At 40.5% G+C, this 18,990-nt stretch overlaps 1 protein-coding gene across 2 annotated transcripts in view; it reads left to right on the forward strand.

Annotated features, from left to right (window-relative positions):
- Positions 1–15,077, forward strand: part of mxi1 (max interactor 1, dimerization protein) — a 38,042-nt gene extending 22,965 nt beyond the window's left edge. For both annotated transcript variants that reach the window (XM_044114547.1, XM_044114548.1), the window contains exons 4-6: positions 8,226–8,340; positions 11,392–11,590; positions 12,618–15,077. In XM_044114547.1, the coding sequence (XP_043970482.1) occupies positions 8,226–8,340; positions 11,392–11,590; positions 12,618–12,781 (478 nt within the window). In that variant the 3' untranslated portion in view covers positions 12,782–15,077. The remainder of the gene's footprint in view (positions 1–8,225; positions 8,341–11,391; positions 11,591–12,617) is intronic.
- Positions 15,078–18,990: the final 3,913 nt, after the last annotated feature.

Here is an 18,990-nt window from a genome sequence, read left to right on the forward strand (position 1 = left end):
GGTGGGAGGGAAGTCTTTCTGGTAGATTTGCAAGTCTCCCTCCTTAAAGCGAGGTAATTAAATGTCGAGAACGACATTTGATGTTGTTCTCAGTTGACAGACTGCAACCACTCCAATAATCTTTAACCACGTTGTGAATTATGATGGAAGGCTGCTTTAAATGAACCTCCATGCTGCAGATCAAGCAAGGCACAGAAGGAACAGTGGATTTCCCCCATGAAAGTCAAAGTTTTTTTTTCCACAAGTCCAGCGATGTCTTAATTTCCTCTCTTGTGTCAATTTAAAAGATTAACCACAGAAGCAATCATTGCTCATGTGTAATTAGTGTAATAAGTGGGTGAAGGGTCACGTTTGCTTTCTCTCTACTTGTTTTAGAAATGGGTCAAATTATGTATGTGTCAGTGTGTGTGTATGTGTGTGTTAAATGGGTTTTAGAGAGTAGGGGGATTTGTCAAAGAGGAGAGTATTGACCAGTGTCTGGGCTGGAAATGTGACCCTCTCTTTTAAAAGCCTGTCCAGTAATTATGTCAGACATCTTGGATGGCCTGAGAACTTATCCATTATTTAAGTATTCACAATCTAGGTCAGCTGTATTTCTTCTTCTTCTTTTCTGTGTGGGTAACCCTTCAGCTCCTGGTTAGGAGGACTTTCAGACAGCAGAGTATACTTAGAAACGCTGCTTTGTCATAGTAGTTTTTAATTATGTTTTTGGTAACTGCATGGGAACTTATCCATACCTCTTTTAAATGTTCATGCTTTTTTTTTTCTCCCAAAAATCATCTGCTTGTCTTCAGGTTGCATTAACACTAGTAAAATGTAGGAACTGTGGAATCTCTCTGTCATACACAGAAAAGACATAACGATCAGTGGATTATATTTTCCTTTTTGATAATCAGTGACTTTTACAAGCAAAATTATCTCCACAATTAACTTGGACTAGGTTGTATCTTTCTTTTTTTTCTCAAAACACCAGGCTCATTGTTGTTCTTAGGTGAATTGACAGAATTTAACCTGTATTGTCTTTTTTTTTTTTATCATTATGTGATGACCTTTACAAAAGACAGAATTTGTTTGTTTTCAGATAAAAAAGGGCCATCCAGTCCATAAAAACCATAGATTATAATACCTAAAGGGGCACTGTTTATTCTTTCATTTAATTGCTGAAACTAGAATACCTGAACTTATTTATCCAAGGGTGCCCAAGTCATGTCATAAAGTTCTACTGTCCTCTGACTTTTAGATGCATTCCTTTTCCAACAAAGTTATTTATTGCAGTCCTTTGTGATATATTGCATTTTTTTCTGTCATACTCTTCCCCTTGTTTAAAGCTGATAGCACTGAGCTACTTCCTGATTAATTTGGTTCATGATAATCTGACCTTGTGAAGGCAGTGATAGAGCATTGAAATATAATTCCCAGACAATCAGTTCATTCTTTAATATAAAAAACAAATTAAATTAGCATTCAACCTCAAATCAAAGCAACATAGTAATACACTGAGTTTCACGCCATTGATCCCACCGCACATGTACTATTCAAAATGGCAGCGCTTCCACGAATATTTCGAAAATGTAAGCATACCTGGCAAGATAGGAACCACTACGACATCAGCTGAAGTATTTGTTGTACGTACAGGCTGGTTACCGGTGTCTGGAAATGTTGACTCTTTGGAAAGGTCTGATTTTGGAACATCTAAAATGTTCTGACGTGCATCTTCTTACAGTTACAAGCCCATTTGATCAAGATATTGTAGAAGGTACAGGAGTCTTCTCTAGCTATTTGCCCACTGCTCCACCTGTTTTTGTGCAGTTAGGACGAAGGCTATTAAACTTTTTCTTCACTTTCAAGACAGTGAAGTTATGCTGTTTGAAAATCTTTATGGACACCAGCAACACCAGACTGTCATGGCATGGAACGCAACATAAAGTGTCTCTTTGTTTGTCTCAAGCTATAGCTTGTGAGCTATTAGCAACGTTTGTGAAGCAGCTGAGTGCAGGCTGGCTAACTAAGCACTAAATGGAACAAGGTGACAAAAAAGGATAATATTCTGTCCAATAAATGCCTGAGAACGACTACTACTTTTAACAAAGGTTTCTACTTATTGTTTGCTTCATTCTATGTATCAGAATCACAATATTTAAAAATAAAGATGTGATAGTTCACTCAAAAATATCATCAGAATTTCAGTGTCATAGCTTACAGTATTCTTAGGTTATTACACCAGTGTCACTGAGATCAAGAAGTTACAGCTAATTGCTCCTAATGACTCCAGTCTTCTTGATCTGATGGGATTTTTTCTTCTTCTTTTTTTTGCCTTGAAGCGATTGTTAATCTTGTTTCAAATCAGAGTAATGAACAACATCAAGGCAATTTTATCTGTCTGTAATTGCATATTAAATCCGATTTAGAATGCATGGTGCGTTGTGAGTGCCTTGCAGTGCCCCACCAACAGCAGAGGCGTGAAGTGAGTGCTGAGCAGTTGTACATAGGATGTGCGTAGGTTTCGGTGGGAGTTGAGGTGGTCAGCTTCTCTATGTAAACTTTGAAAAAAAAAAAAAAAAGACTGTGCTTCAGTCACATTGGAAGTAGATTCCCACATTTAAACAAGTGGAATGGTATCAGTTGTGCCAATAAATGTTCTCAGAAGATGATTGTTTTTCACTGGAACTAAAATTAAAGCAAGAAGAAAGGAAAGTAATGGAGGCAATATTCACTAAGGGGCGGAAGGGTCTGGATAAAAATAAAATGCAGTCTGCGCAGATTCACAGGGAGGCTGGTTTCGAGAGCAGGATGGAGGCAGAGGAAAGGTGCGGCGCAGTGACCCAGGGCTGGCTGGCTGCTCGCTCACATGTCAAAGCCAAAAGGCAGAGCTGCCTGCCTGCACACCCATCTGGGGCCTGTCAGGAGCACAACTCACGGAAGCACAAACACACACACACACACACACACGCACACACATACAATCGTCAGCATGACAGAGACCCACATGTCTTCATACTTGAGTGGAGTGAGTAGTTTGGAAGCAGCCCATTGTCTCCGGAGGACAGGAAGAGCTGTCTGCTTGCCAGCTTTTCCTTGAGGATTCAGCAGTGGAGTGCTCATTGCCATAGTTCACTGTGTTCTTTAGGTTTTGGTTTATTTATCTGTGAAAAAAAATAAATAAATAAATTGTTGGGTGGTTCCAATGGTACCAAGTGTAAAATTTTACACTTTTTGATGGTTTCTAACAATCTGAATTTGTACATCTGTCGGAAAAAGATCTAGGCATGGGCCGGGAAACTGCATCAAGGCAGGTTATAAAAATGTTCCACTTAAAAAAAAACGCTCCAGTTAACACTGTTGCTGTGGTTTATAGTTGTTTTAACGAGATGCCTGGAGGAGGTGCTGGCGTGACCTGAGTTTCCACTGGAATACAGGGTAGAGCAACCATTGCTGCCTACCTGTTGCTGCCAGTGGATGTTTAACTAGGTAAAAGAAGGCCCCAACATTGACAAGACAAAACCAGCTCATGCTGCTTTAAATAAAAGAAATTAGATGGTGTTGTAAAGTTTTGTTTAAATTTTTTTGAGTTTCCAAGTTTGTCCTAATTGTCCAGCAATTTCTAGTTGTTGGAGAGTTTCATTAATAACAAATGTTGGAAGTTTTCATATTTTGTTTGTTAGTAAAAATTCTTCACTGCTGATGATTTTGCTGGTAAAACCAGAGTTGAAAGCGCCTGAACGATTCTTTTACTACCGCGGTGAATATTTTCTGAGCAGGTAACTCCCAGGCAATGGTGAGAGATCTGCGGCTGCTTTAGATGTGGTTTTTCTGTAAATAACCACTCACATTATAGATCGATCTGTTCATAAATGTACTGTCAAAGACACCGTGGGACGGTGGGGGCGGCTGTTCGCCTGCATGTAACTGCTAGGTGCCTAAAGAAGAAAAAAAAAACACAACCCTTTCATTTATTCTTCCACCCCAGCATCTATGTTTGCTAAACACTAGGGAAAAAAAGGGCTATTTTGCCTTTGTTGGCTCATTGGCAGTGAGGGTTTGACATCCCTGCTGCGTGTGACAGTTCAGAGCAAAGGTCTTGGTAGCAACAGGCCACGTGTTATATAATCCGTCACAGATGGAGAGTTCCTCATTCAGACAACCTGCAGCTCATTGTGCCATTCATTAGACACTGGACTCTACATGCTGTTAGTGGCTGCCAATATGTAATGTATTATTATGCTGTAGGGTATCGAAAAAGTGTTTTTGCTCATTTGGATTTGCTGATGCTTCTTGTGCAATCTATGTACCATAAAGGGCATTTAATTGTAGAAGGTAGTTTAACCTCTTTGTGAAAGATGTTCTATTTATTGTACCAGGCAAAAGATTATCCACATATACTTAACAGAACCTTAACATTAGCAGCAGAGGACACAAAGTTATGGCTCTTCTAGGTAAATCTATAGCTGTTTATGCAACTGGCTCCAACCAGGCTTTTCTAAGAACTCTGGAAACAGAAGGCTCTGTTGCTGGTTAGTGTGATTATAAGAGGGTTAAGGGGGGAAGCAAAATAAAAAAAAGATTGTGCCTGCATATTGTTATTAGAAATGCACCGAATGCAGGACATGCCCCCAGCCTTTTCCGGATTTCCATTACACCCAAAAAAGTGCATCAAAGTACATTCTGTTGGTTAATGCATTTCTAAAATGAAAATGGCAGATGGCATTAGTTTTGAATGACTTTATGAATGGGTAAAAACATGAAAAAAATATTTTCAATATTTCAGAGGAAAATTATCTTATTTCAATTTATGATAGATTGATGCATATCTCGTATTTATAGTCAGATGATCTCGCTCGAACTCCAGCTGATCCTGTTTGCAGCTTTTTCGGCAGCAAGTCTCCTTGATGAACAGGTGCTTTTAAGTGGTATTGATCCTGTGATTGGGGGGGGGGTCATCACCAGGAGTCTAGGTTTATGACCCTGTAGCCTCTAAGGGGAACACTTTGACCTCATTTAGATTAAACCCATTGACGCCGGAGTCTATCTTTGTCTGTAAAAACCCTGCTGACACTCAGTCTCCACCAAAACTACATTGCCTTCTTTTGGGGCTTTCAGAATACAAAAGTAGGAAACATTTTACAGCTTTTCAAGTCAAAATGGACTCTTCCAACGTAGCGTGCATCCACGGTCTGGTTTGCGAAGGTGGCAGTTGCACTAACCGACATGAACCAGCCCCCTTGCAACTCTTCACATGCCTGTGGCCGTCCTAATGCAATCAGCAGGTTTCTACAATAGAGTACTTTCTAAATTCTTTTCCGGCTAAGACTTACGCTGATGTCCAGTTACCAGACTGTTCTGTGCAACTGCCATAAGCTGCAATTAGATGCCCCTCCCTGCTTTGTCCTTTTGCGGTTACTCCGTCTTTGTCCCTCCTTTTTTTTTTTTTTTTGCTCATCTAGCTTCTTTGGGCATCTGTAATTATCTAAGTGCCACACACTTGGGTTGCGTCATAGCCGCAGAGATAAAAAAAAAAATGTCACATTGCATACAGACTTTTATATGCAAGATATAAGTCAGAAAGACTATATCTTGCATATAAGTCAAGCTATAAGAGTGAGGGTGTATGGATGCTGATAACAAGTTGCATCTTTCCACCAGAAGAGATGCAATAGCGCCTAAAGTAGTTGTGAATAAATGCCAAAGTGGTGAAAGAAGTGAGCACGCTCACCCATGTCAACATCCAGTGGGTGTGGAAGGTTGTTTGCGGTGAATCAGCAGTGGGGATCAGCTGCCCAGTAAGTACCCACTCGCACACTATTTGCGGTCTGTGTGCTAAGAACCATAATAAGATATTTGGGATGGGAAAAGTGTCGACGTGCCATGTAGCCTGGTTCCCCCAACCGTTTGTCATGTCGGTGGGTGAGGGTGAAAGCAGGATGAAGACAAAGAGTGCATGTAAATGGGGGGTTATCAGGGGTCGTCTGGCATTGACTGTAATCTCTACTGAGCGTCTCCGGTGTCTGCAGTTAGCACATTTTTATGCCTGACGGGCCAGAGTCTCAGACAAACAGGCCCACACATGACTGCAGTGCCCAGTTCGTCCCTTACTGCTCTCTTTATCAGGCCCTACCTGGGCGTCTGTGAAGAAAATCCTAGTCATTGTGACTTACAGTAAAGTGGCGTAGGATGAAAACATGTACATACACAGTGCCTTGCAAAAAGCATTCAAATCCCTTGAGCTTTTTCACATTTTGGGGACCCAAACTTCAATGCATTTCATTGGGATTTATTTGATGCCTCTTCACCCCCCACACCCAAAAAAAGAGTGCACAATTGCAAAATTAACTCACTTTGCTCAAATGCCCCTAGAGAAATCTGTAGAAACCAGTGATCTTCAGAAGTCACCTACTGAAGTAGCCTCATTATAAATCCAGCTGTTTTTCGAGGGCTCCAATGGTTTGTGAGAAAATAGTAGTGAACAACCAACATCTTGAAGACCAAAGAACACAAAAGATAGGTCAGTGAAAATTGATGAGTACTTAAAAGCAGGACTAAGTCGTTAACCAGCCAATTGCCACAATAAGTGCAAGTTTCAGTTTGCCAGAAGTATTGTATTGGAAACAGCTAAACATGGGGAAACGGTTTTCCAGGCTGATGAGATTAAAAATGCACTTTTAATATCTCATGCAAAATACCAAAACATCACGCTGAAGACACACACCCCACATTGAACGTCTGCTTGCAAAACTCAACACAAAAAAAACTCTTTTGCCTCGATTCCTGAATTATCCATTGCAGTTCCTCATTAGACTGATGGAAAGAGTGGGTAGAAACTTAACCACGTTTAGTTGCATTGTGCCGTGTTTAGTCTGTGAGCTCTCCCAGATGGAGCTCTGTTGTTAGTTGTTAAAAGGTGGGAGTTGATACCTGTGTATGAACAGATGAAAGGTACAGATAGGCATATCCATCATGGAGAAGAAAAGGGGAACTGAATAGAGCTGATTAAACAGCCTGTTGACCTGAGCCAGACTGATAGTCATCATTTAGACCTCATTTGTGTGTGTGTGTGTGTGTGTGTGTGTGTGTGTGTATGCCCATGTGTATTGTGACTTTCAAAGCTGTGGCCACACGGGCTGCACCAGACTGCTGTAGACTTGTTTAGTCTGCAGACATGCAATGTTTATTCTCATACAATATCCATATACAGTACTGGTGTAATGGCTGTAATAGTTTGCCCTTATGCTCTTATCAGCACCATCCATGCATAACTGAACCATAGCACAAACACACGCACACTCGCATGCAGCCACCAGCCCTGAGGCAGCGGGGCATAGCAGAGAACCACATAGCCCAAACGTCTGCAGTGAATTCCCGCTCCGGTCCTTTGGGTACGTCTCCTTTGGTTCCCCCAGAGATCACTTCTGAGTCTACGGGTGCTTAATGTCTCTCCGATCTTACCCCCCAGGCTGAGCTGAAAGGGCAGCCCCCTCCTAATGGAGCTCTGATTTTGTTAAAGATACAATTATCTCACTTTACCTCTCAACCGGGGGGTCCATTAGCGGGATAGATAGTACTTGCTGTCCATCTCCAGTCACAGAATACGGAACTGTCAAGAATGATGGAGTGCTGGAGTTGAGCAGGCTCCAGGAAAAGCCATTACATCACCTTCCCCATCGCTGTACCTTTGGTTGTAATGTAGATGGCTGGCGTAGCTTAAACTCAAATAACTGCGGAGGATGAGGCATAACCTTGAGAAGGAAGTAAGACATGAATTATATGAAAGCTGTTGTCGTTAATGTAAATCACCCAGTTGAGGAAAGGATTCGAAGTTCAGTATCCTCTACAAAGGACAGTTCACCCTTAAGCATCAATTTTGAATGGCTTCAAATTAGAAAGTTGTTTAGCCTTTTAGAGGTTAAGATAGCTTTTCAAAAATGTTCATCTGACAACTAGAAGGCATTTTTAATAGACAATGTTTGGACAATCCAAGGCAGCAGCCCATTGTGTTTTGCACAATTGGTGCGCACCCCTTCGCACCCAGTTCAATGTGTAAACTATAGACCTAGCTTAATCTGTCTTTAGTGTCACTGTTACTGGTGTATAAAAAACCCCAATTTAAAATAAACAACGCTTAGCCTGGTGGGGTGGGAGGCAAGCACATCATACTTACAATACATTGGTGAAAACACTGGCAATCCAATCATTGTGCTCCTTTCTATTTGTCTTTCCTCTATACTCTATAGACGAGCCCACCTGCGGCTGTGTTTGGAGAGGTTGAAGGCCCTCATACCTCTGGGACCCGACTGCAGCCGCCACACCACCCTGGGCCTACTCAATAAAGCCAAAGCACACATAAAGGTACGGATGTTACAGGTTGTCCTAGTTACACAATTTGACAGACATTGCCATAAGACTATCACAATGACGCACAGTAAAAAAAGATGATGTATTATCTGATCACTTAGACCAGTTTTCCTAGAAACTGCTATAAAAAACAGCAGCCCAAATAATGATGGTGACACCACCATGTTTCAACATGATGAGCAATGTGACGCACGCAACAATTTGCAAGTCAACGGAACGTTAACGTTTGGTCTTGTCTGACGAAAGCATCTCCATCCACAAACTGTGGATGTAATGAGGCACAAATGAGGAAAAGTTTCACGTATATTTTGCGCAATATTGTACGACTGCACTTAGTTATCATAGGGCACAAACTTTTCCATATGCAGTGTGTCTCTTTCTATTCATGCGACCAGGTAGGCGATTTCTCATTTGTGTTGTCACTCACACGCGTGCGTTATGAGGTCTGGCATCGTCTGATTGTCATCACATAGTGTCATGGAAAAAATCGGGGGGCATTTAAACACGTCACGTCGTCCTCATTTTCCATCTGTTCACTGGACATAATAATAATAATAATAATAATAATAATAATAATAATAATAATAATTAAAATTAATAACAGGTATTAAAAAAAACTGAAACCAATTGGACGCCGCTACAAAAATACACGATTGCCTCAGATGGAGCAATCTGTATGTGAGAATGTTGGCCTGGCGTGCTGCTCGCACGTGATGCGGGGGGGGGGGGTTATGTGCCAGCATAAAGCCAATATTGTTGTTCTCCACCGTCACCACTCTGCACCTCTGCTGCTGTCAACTGCGGCTTATTGACGGCCTTTTGTTTTGCTCCGTCACTAGGAGAGTCACGCATGCTAGTGCTGGCCACTGTGACAGAAGGCTGTTAGGTCGGAGCACAGAGCTGCTGTATCAGGCACGACCACGGTCCCCCCACAACCCCCACTCCCTGTTTGTATCGTAATAGGCATAGGGCTGCAAGCAAAATGTGATAAGTGAATGCGGTAACTGGTAGTTTGAGGGGGGATTGTGATTGGTGTTACTGAGTTTGCAGTTTCACACATTTCCTTTAGTTGGAAAATTGCTTTCCCTACATAGCAACACCTAACCTCAGTATCTCTGCTTTTTGTGTTTCCTCTTTCGCTGTTATTTTTCAACTCCATCTGTGGTTTCTCTTTGTAGTTGTGTGGATATTTGCATAACATTTTAGCTGTGGAGGTCTGGCAAAATCCAAATGATTGTGGCTAGGCCCGTCGCATTAAGCTATAACTCAATATATCGCACGATAAATTACAACAAGCTTAATAATTTCTCTTTTCTCTCCTTTTCTAACCAAAAAGCTGCATGACAAATGTCTTCGGTCTCAACCAGCCCTTTTTGAAGAACAATTGTGTTTACAGAGACGCCATAATTAATTTTATTTGTCATTTCTGCTAAAAAAAGGAAAGTAAGAGACTTGAGTTGAATTAGTAGAGTTAATCTAATCTGAAGCTGATTTAACATCGCTTCCCGTCTTGGAATGTGTGCTGTCACATTGAAAAATGTCTAAATCTTAGGAAATAGCGAGGACTTTATAAAACATGAAGTCTTTGAAGTACGTGTTCCCCTTTTAATTGGCTCCCCGTTGCAACAATACATGTTTAATGTGAATTTAATATTCTTTGTGTAAGATTTTTCTTTCACGTGTAAGGCTCAACCAACCATCTGGGAATGACATTTGTCCTGCACTACAAGTGCCACCCGGTGGTCAGATAATTCCATGCAGAACCTAATCAGAAAAGTGGTTCTGCTGGCTGTGAGTTTCTCTTTCAGTTTCAAGCGTCCTGCATGCAGAAGTGAGTGAACTTTCCCAGCGCAGACGCTTCATCTGCGTAGCATAGAAGGAGATTAAATAAAGAAGTTATTATTAGGTCACGGTTGTGATATTTGAGGCGAAGGTGCGATAAAAAAAAAAAAAACATGCACAAGTAAGGAACAGATGCCACCAGTGAGGGACCCCAGTACTGTCAGTGTACGTCGAGATGACTCCCAGGGCCCAGCTGGAGGCGCAGAATTATTGGCTCATTTTTATTTGTCAAGCTATACCTGGAAGACCCCGGCCTCTCCAGGTGTGACAGCAGAAGTTGACGCACCCTGGAGAAGCTGCAGCGGGAGAGGAAGGGAGAGGGTTGGAGAGATGAAGCCCCTCCGCCTCCCCCTGAGGGAGGCTGATGGCATTTTGTCAGAATCTGAGTTGAACCTGTACAGAGCTTGGCATGGTGTGAGTTTAGACCTGCAGGAAGAGGTTCAATGTCACCACAATGTCGAAAAAAAGATGCTGCAACCCTCAGAGTCTATATGGGTGAGTCATGTTAGTGGGGCAGTGGGTGTGTTTCAGGAATTCAAATCAGTTCAATCCAAAGTAGCATTTCGGCATAATTTTAGAAGATAAAAACCTTATGTTGGAAGCAAACCTGCACTTACTTTTCAGAATTATCCAACAAATTAAAAAAAAAATTGTAAAAAGATAAAAACAACAAAAAAAGTCATATATGTACATATACAACTCTGGAAAAAAAATAAGAGACCACTGCACTGAACCTCATTGAAATTCTTATGGTTATTCCACCAAATATTGATTTCTGAACTCTTCCTGGGTTAAAACTTTCATATTGTTGTTTCTAAATGAGTATGAACTTGATTTCTTCGCATTATTTGAGGTCTGAAAGCACTGCATCTTTTTCATTATTTTGACTATTTCTTATTTCCTCCAAATAAAAACTAAACTTTTGCTTGGATTTTTGGAAACACGTTGTCATTAGCTCATAGAATAAAAGAACAATGTTCATTTTACTCAAACATATAACTATGAAAAGTAAAATCAGAGATACTGAGTATTTTAAACGGTCTCCTAATTTTTTTTTTCCAGAGCCGTATATCAAATAAATAACCATGTTGTCCATCCTGGTCATGGAATTTGTCTTGTGGATTCCCGAAGTTTAAAGTGACAACTCACAAACCTTTCCTCTGTTCTCAGCGGTTTTTTATTTTATTTTTTTGTCCTCTCCAGAAACTTGAAGAAGCCGACAGGAAGAGCCAGTACCAGCTGGAGTCCCTGGAGCGCGAGCAGAGACACCTACAGCGTCAGCTGGAGCTTCTGAGTGGAGGAAGCGCCGCTGCCGTCCAGAGCAGCCCGGGGGAGGGGGAGAGGATACGCATGGACAGCGTGGGCTCCACCCTCTGCTCCGACCGTTCGGACTCCGACCAAGGTTCCAGCTCCCCGCGGTTCTTTGGCTCATTTTGCAACATTGAGAGTGGAGGTGCTGTTGGTGGCCGTCGACAGAGATTCGCTAATGTAGGCGAAGCTTGTCGGAGTTGATGGTGGATGGGGGCTAAATGCAGCGTGATACTGGAGTCTGAGGGCGGAGGTTCCCCCCTAAGCCAACATGACCTAAATATCCATTTTGCTTTCAGGCCAGTCGGAAACAAACCCGTTTAGATTCACAAATGTCGCATGGCATTTTAAAAAAAAAGTCATTTTACTTCATTTCTGTATATATTTTTTTTAAAGAACAACCATTTTTTCTCTGTTTCTAAGATTTAATATATAAAGATGAACCTAAAATTTTGAAAGAAAAAAAGGATGGAATTTTTTTTCCTGTGTAATGGAAAATTATATATAAATAAATAATAATAATAATAATAATAATAATGATAATAATAATAATAAAAACATAGATTCAAACTTAATCACAAAATCTAAAAATCATATGACTGGTGTCATTACTCGTGAAAATTCGATGCAGAAAATTTTTTTTTTAATTGTTAAAAACCTGTTCTTGATGTTGCATCTACATTTAAAACATGAGCCGGTTCTTTTTATTTATTGTGTCCAAAGTTATTAAGAGTAAGTATTTTCCCCCGTGGCAAATATCTTGTCTCAAAAAAAAAAAAAAAAAAAAAAAACTTTAATATTCCCCTGAGAAATTTTCTTACTATCTTGAGAAAACCACATAAAAAAAAAAATAATAAAAGTGGGTCACCCTCTTTATATTAGATTTAATTTTAAAAAGCATTTTATAACATCTTTATATATGGAGCTTCCCAACTGTGTCTGTCTGTCACTTATAATCCACTAAGATTTGTGGCTGTACATTAGATTTTAGTGTTTTTCACTAGTCTATTGGTATGAAAAAAAAAAATAAAATAAAATAGAGTACGTAGAGCAGTACATCCACATGAGACATCAACGTTTCATCTCTCCTCTCCCCCTCCCCCTTTTTTTTTGTTCTGCAGAAGAGATTGAGGTGGACGTAGAGAGCACCGAGTTCTCCCATGGAGAGCTCGACAGCGTGAGCATGGCCAGCACCAGCGACCTGGACGACCACAGCAGCCTGCAGAGCATGGCCAGCGACGAGGGCTACTCCTCCTGCAGCGTCAAACTTGCCTTCTCCTCCTAAAGCCGCCGCCGCCGCCGCCAGCACCGACCAGCCCTGCCAAACCCGCCTGTCTTTCTCCTCTGCCGTCTTCATAGCCCATCTAAACGTGGCGTCGCCAACGACGACAGCATCCCCTCTCCGAGCCTTTTTTCTTTTTTTTCTTTTTTTTTCTTTTTGTTACATCCGCTCCATCCCGCCGTCACCTGTGGCCTCCCCCCCCCCCTCCCTTCTCCTCGCCCCGAACAATCGGGTTTTAAGTTTGGTTTAAAGGGAGAACGGAGGCTTCGCACACACAAGTCTTCTGGATTTTTTTAAAAACCCACTACGAGAAGAAAAAAAAGAATTTGTAATTGAATTTAGACGTGATATTTCCTTTTGATTTTTAAAAACATGCACAATCCCTGATTTTACTGAAAATGCACTTAAATTTTTTTTATAACGGTGAACTTGCTCAAGAGTCGTCGGTTCTCCAATGCGGGCGTCTGAACCGAAACTTAACGACGGGGGAGGGATCTCCGCCCCGCGGGCGCCACAGACGTCTTCCCCGTCGCCTCACTGCTTATCCGCAGCACAGAGGCTCACGTCCTCGAAATCGGTGCTACCGGGAAGGCAGGTCAGACTCGTCGCCACCCGGAGAGCGTCCTCTGCGTGTCGCGGCGATCGCGGGAGGAAACGGGCGGAAGCCACAGAATGCGGTTTCAAAAGTCGTGAGTTTGTGCGAATGTTTCGTTTTCGCTCCTTTCCCCTCAGACAAGCAGCTACGACAAAGCCATGCAGCACTCGCCTACTTCGTAGCTGTCGGTATGTAACAAGGCACAATCCGAGACGAGATTAAAACACACACACACACACACACACACGCTTATAAGGAAAAAAAAAAAAAAGCAGCAGCAACAAGGAAAAAAAATTGTAACAGCTCCGAAGTTTGGAACAGAGGCAAGACCTTTTTTCCAGCAGTAAGAAGCAATAACTCCCGCAGTTTTTTTTTTCTTTCTTTTTTTTTTTGTCTGTTTCAGTCCCTTTCCTTCCTCAGTTCTGTGTGACCATCGAAATAAACAAGTTAGAGCAATTAATATTATTATTATTATTATTTTTTTTTTGTACATACAAATAGCTTAATAAATCAAACTTTAAAAAAAGAAAAAAAGAGTTTAAAAAGCTCATGGATAGAGCTGTTGCTGTTTGACTTCTGTTTATGGTGCATTATAAATGAAATTTTATCTTTTCAACATTTCTTTGCTGTTTGAAATAAACTATTTACTCGGCGCCCCGACCGGGGAGCGACGTTTTATTGGTGTGACGGAGAAAACCCAAACAGAGCAGCTCTCTCTCTCTCTCTCTCTCTCTCTCTCTCTCTCTCTCTGTGTGTGTGTGTGTCCTGTCAGGACTTTCAGTTGGAGGATGCGGCTGTAGTTTGGCGCAGTTAATGTTATTATCATTATAATTATTATTATTAATTTTTTGTTTTTATTTATTGGATTTATTTTTTATGTTGTTGTTTTTTGTTTGTTTTTTTGGGGGTTATTTCTCGTTTGATATTCCTCGTGCATGTGGCATTCCTCCGGTGGGTCGGGTGTTTCTGAAGGAGAAAAACGGGTCGTATGATGTCAATAATCTCCATCCTAACCTTTCACTGGCATTACGAATTGCACTTCAACCACAGTTTCCTTTTCCCGCTCCACCTGCCATCCATTCATGTTCCCATTCGAAACGAGAACGGGAAGAACTCTGCTCGCTCTTGAATATTTATTTCTCAGTCCCTTAAAGAGCACAAGCAGTGGGGGGGGGGGGATGGATGGGAGGCGAAAAAGTTAACTTATTTTGGTTCTGTCTTATTTTACTCACTATTATTCCTCATTCCTTATTTTAAGAATTGTATATTTTATGTTGTCTTTAAGCTGTTTTTCTTTTCTTTTCTTTTTGGGGTGGGGAGGATTTTAAAGAATGATAATAATAATAATAAATTTAAAGAAAAAAAAAAAGCATAGCCATTTGGTTTGATTATTATTACTTTTCAGATGTTTGACTCTATGGACACTTGAAATGTACTCGGGATCCCTAAGCTGCTCCTAGTGCTGAGCCTCGCCTGTTCTGAGTCGCCGGCCTCGTCCAGAACCGTCTCCGTCCTCGAGCAGCCGCTTCAGTCTGGGGTTTTTTGTTTGTTTGGTTTTGTTTTTTTTTTATTTAAAAAAAATAAAATAAAAATTCTGTTCCGAGGCTTGAGCTGCTTCTTCACGAGACTCGCTCACAGCCAAGACTTTCACTGGCAGATACTGAGCCAGCTACTACACAATAAACAAAAAAGGGGGTCTAAAAATCAACAACAAAAAAAAAAACACGAAAAAAAAAGCTAACAAAACACACCACTTTCCTGTATTGCGAGGATTGTAGTCTCTATTCGACTTGTGTTTTAGTTGACTAAATATGTCTTACATTTACCTCCGTTTGAGGATTTAATGTGGAAAAAGAAAAGAAACAGAAAAAAAAACACCGTAATAAGAACAAACCTTTGGTTGCCTAAGGGCGTCACTAAGGCGTGGGCTCCTCCCCTCGGAGCTCTGTGGAGGTTGTTGGACTTGGCACTGAATCAGAAAGTCACCACTTTTTTGGTGCTTTATTGTAAAAACAAAAATGCCAAAAAAAAAAAGAAACACACCTCAGAACACCTCAGTGTCCTCTCTCTCTCTCTCTCTCTCTCTCTCTCTCTCTCTCTCTCTCTCTTTGAGGGACAGTTTACATTTGCTTCCCCCCTGCCCCTTTTAATTTAATGACTTCCATCTTATTGTTGCTTTATTGTTGTTGTTTTTTTTTTCTTCTTCATATGTTGGCTTTCTGAAACTGCACTGCTGACAGTAGAAGAGCTCCATGGTTGACCACAGATCTCTCTCTCCCTGTGCAACATGCTGTGTTTTACCGCACACTTGATGAAATGGCAAAACTAGACGTGATGAAATTGGTGGCCAAAATCGGACAATATTTGATCTTGACCAAAACCAGCTGTTCTGATTTATTGGCATTTAAAACTTATGCAAATGTGTGTGTGTGTGTGTGTGTGTGTGTGTGTGTTTGTGCGTTCTTGAAGGACCAAAGCTTTAGCAACAAAGGGCCTGATCTTGAACTAGCCTGCACACATCTTCTTAGGCTCTTTTTTTTTTTTTTTTTTTTTTTTTGGATGAATTTTAGCCTCCCAGGGTGTGTTTATCTTAGAATGACTGGTCTACACGGTGTGTGTTGCTCTAAAAGTAAAATCGGAGCTTGATTGCGGGTTTGATGCAGACTGGATCCCAGATCAGCTAATAGGCAGGTCTGAAGAAAAAATTTTTTTTGGCTAGCATATCTTCTCAAAACTATATTTTTCTCTTAAAGTGTTTAAGCTCAAGTTTTGTTTTTTTCCTGGTCTCTGTCTCTAAACTAATGGGCGCCTTCTTCCAGGAGCAGTGCAGTAGAGAGCCTACTGTTTTGGTGAACCTGTGGCCACTTTGTTTTGTTTTTCTTTTTTTGTAAAACATGCACTCTGGTGACGACGACGGTGATGATGATGATGATGTTGATGAGGAGGAATAATCTAGTTGTGTATGTTGAACATGCAATACCGACAATAAAGCCACCAAGATTTTCAAACCTAAAGGACTGAAATGAGCTGTTACCACCACAACATGTCTCTCCTGAATGTACTGTAAACAGATGGCTCACAATGAGATGAATAAAGTTTGTGACTTTGAAACGTCTTGTACATCGATGTACGTTCAGTGTGTTCAGTATGAACTCTTATTCACTTTGTCACGTTACACAAACCGTCCACAGGAAATGATACAAACATTGATTTTCTGTTTTCATTCTCTTACTCCTAAAGGCTGCAGCCCCTAGCTGAAAGTTTCTAAGTGTTTAATTGGTGCCAAAAAATTTTTTTGTATGTTTATTGTACTAGAAAATGTTAGGTTATGTTACAAAAAAAAAAAAAATGCTTTTGTCTCTTTCGGAGTGATGGCTTCTTCCCTCCTGAGCGGCTCTTCAGCCCATATTAGTACAGGACTAATTTCTCTTTGGATAATGACACTGCTGTGTCAAATTTAAACTAAAACACATTCACTCCTGGAAATATTGTATATGATGGTATGACGGATGAAAATTCCACATGGTCTTTCTACCGGGTGAAAAGAAATCCCACAAATGAATAACAACGGCAAGCAACTTTACTCAGATTAAAGGTTGGATTTGTTTATTATGACATTTTGCTACAGTAATGAAAAAGAAATCATCACAGATGTGATATGCTGTGGCGTCAGATCAACCAAACGGTTGAGCGCTGGTAACTCTTTTAACCTTTTCTGAACCTTTGAAGTCTGGTGTTCAGACGCTGCTCATTTAGCTCCGAGTGGAAGGTGAATGTTGCGTTTTTCAACCCATCGTTACAAAATCCCTGTTTTCTGGCAACAAGCAGGTGGAAAATGTCCAGAATTACTGCAACAACCAGGGATATATAGTAATAAGGTGCTTTTAATAATTACAACTGAACTGAAGTTCAGAGAGATAAATGAGTTTAGATTAACAACCAAAGCCTTCATGTTAGGGACAAACCTCAGAGAAGCGTGATAGATAAAATGGATTTTTCTGAAGATTTTAAGCTGAAGTGTTTGTGTATATATAATCTAAACAGATAAAAATGTTGCTGTGACAAACCACTTTTTCAGCTTAAAAGAAAAAAAATATTTGTTTTAAAAAATAGCCTTATTTGAGTTTAGGTTTCTTCACGATTATGCTGATATTAAAAATGAATGTTAGCGTTTTGTCCTAATTCATTCATGTGGCCTGATATTGAATCCCGTGGCGCCCCCTGGTGGACATTTAATAAATTCAGAACAGACCTCGAGAACGAGAGAAACGACAGATTCAAAAATCTGTGAGAAAACGCGCAAATGTGATAGTTTGGTAGTTAAATGAAACTGCTGGGTCACCAGTTACAAAAGATGACTCCAGACTAACGGGATTTTTTATTATTATTTTGGATTACACAGAATTTTAAGATGTAGTGCTACAAACTCAGCTCAAATGTCTGTGACTGTGTGCTTCTTCTGTTTAAACAGAAATGAGATTTATTGAACATCTGCAGTGCTTGAAAGGAGAAGACTCCAAACACGGTGTGGAAAATCTAGAAAATTATTTTTCTGCTCATTTTTCAAAGTTGCTCACAATTTGACAGATTATGCAGGAAGCGCATCCTGTCTTCAAGTCCAGATTCTGATTTGGTTTTAGCTCTCGATTTTAACTGGGTTCAGAAATTACTTTCAAAAATGTAATTACAAAATTTTTACTTGTGATGTTTTAATAAAACAAAAATAAAGCACTGTGGGTTTTTGCTGTTGCAGACCCGAGAAAATGCCTCGTCGAAAAGACAGGCAAAGGAACAACCACTAGGTGGCGCCGGATGCTTTAAAATAATCAAGGGACGCTGATTCTTTGCTCTATCGTGATGACACACTGCCTGCTGAAAATAAAACTGAAAAACACCGCTGTAATGTATCTCTGCTGTCAAACCGTACTGACTGTTGTCTCAGGACTCTTCAAATGTATTTAGGCTGATCTCGATTCCAGCGGAGATGACTTGAAGTAAAACAAGTGAGTCTAAAATGAAAATCTTATTAGTCAACAGAACAGAGGAGATGCCTGGCATTAGCCACATACACAATTCTAGAAACAGACTAGAACTCCAGAGTAAAATCGACCTTGAATTAGAACTGCATGAGAGATACTCGGAGAAAATATGAGAACTTCTGTGAAAAGGGGAAAAGACTTAATAAAAAAAAATGGCAAACTTCCTTCAGGTCAACATCTAAGACTGATACATCTAGGACCTACAGATTTCCTCTTGGATTATTCATACCTCAACATTGGTGCCTTCGTTTATTATTAGCACTATTATTAGTAGTAGTAGTTTTTCAGCTTTTCCAAATTTTCAGAGACACTCTTTTAGTTCTGCTGCTGCTTTCCTACAGACAGAGGAACCTGATGTTTGTTTTATGCAAACGCATTAAATGCCGAATTCGGCTAACGTTAAAGGACATGCTGTCCGTGTTTTCCATTTACAGATCCAATGCTGACAGCAAATAAAAGCTGCTAACACCTTCTTCTCATGTTTTTTTAAATATAATTATTATTACCAGAAATGTCACAAATAACAGCCGGTGCATTTAAATGTGCTGATGCTCGTTTTCTGACAAACACAGATATAT

This window comes from Gambusia affinis, linkage group LG04 (genome assembly GCF_019740435.1).
Source record: "Gambusia affinis linkage group LG04, SWU_Gaff_1.0, whole genome shotgun sequence".
NCBI lineage: Eukaryota > Metazoa > Chordata > Actinopteri > Cyprinodontiformes > Poeciliidae > Gambusia > Gambusia affinis.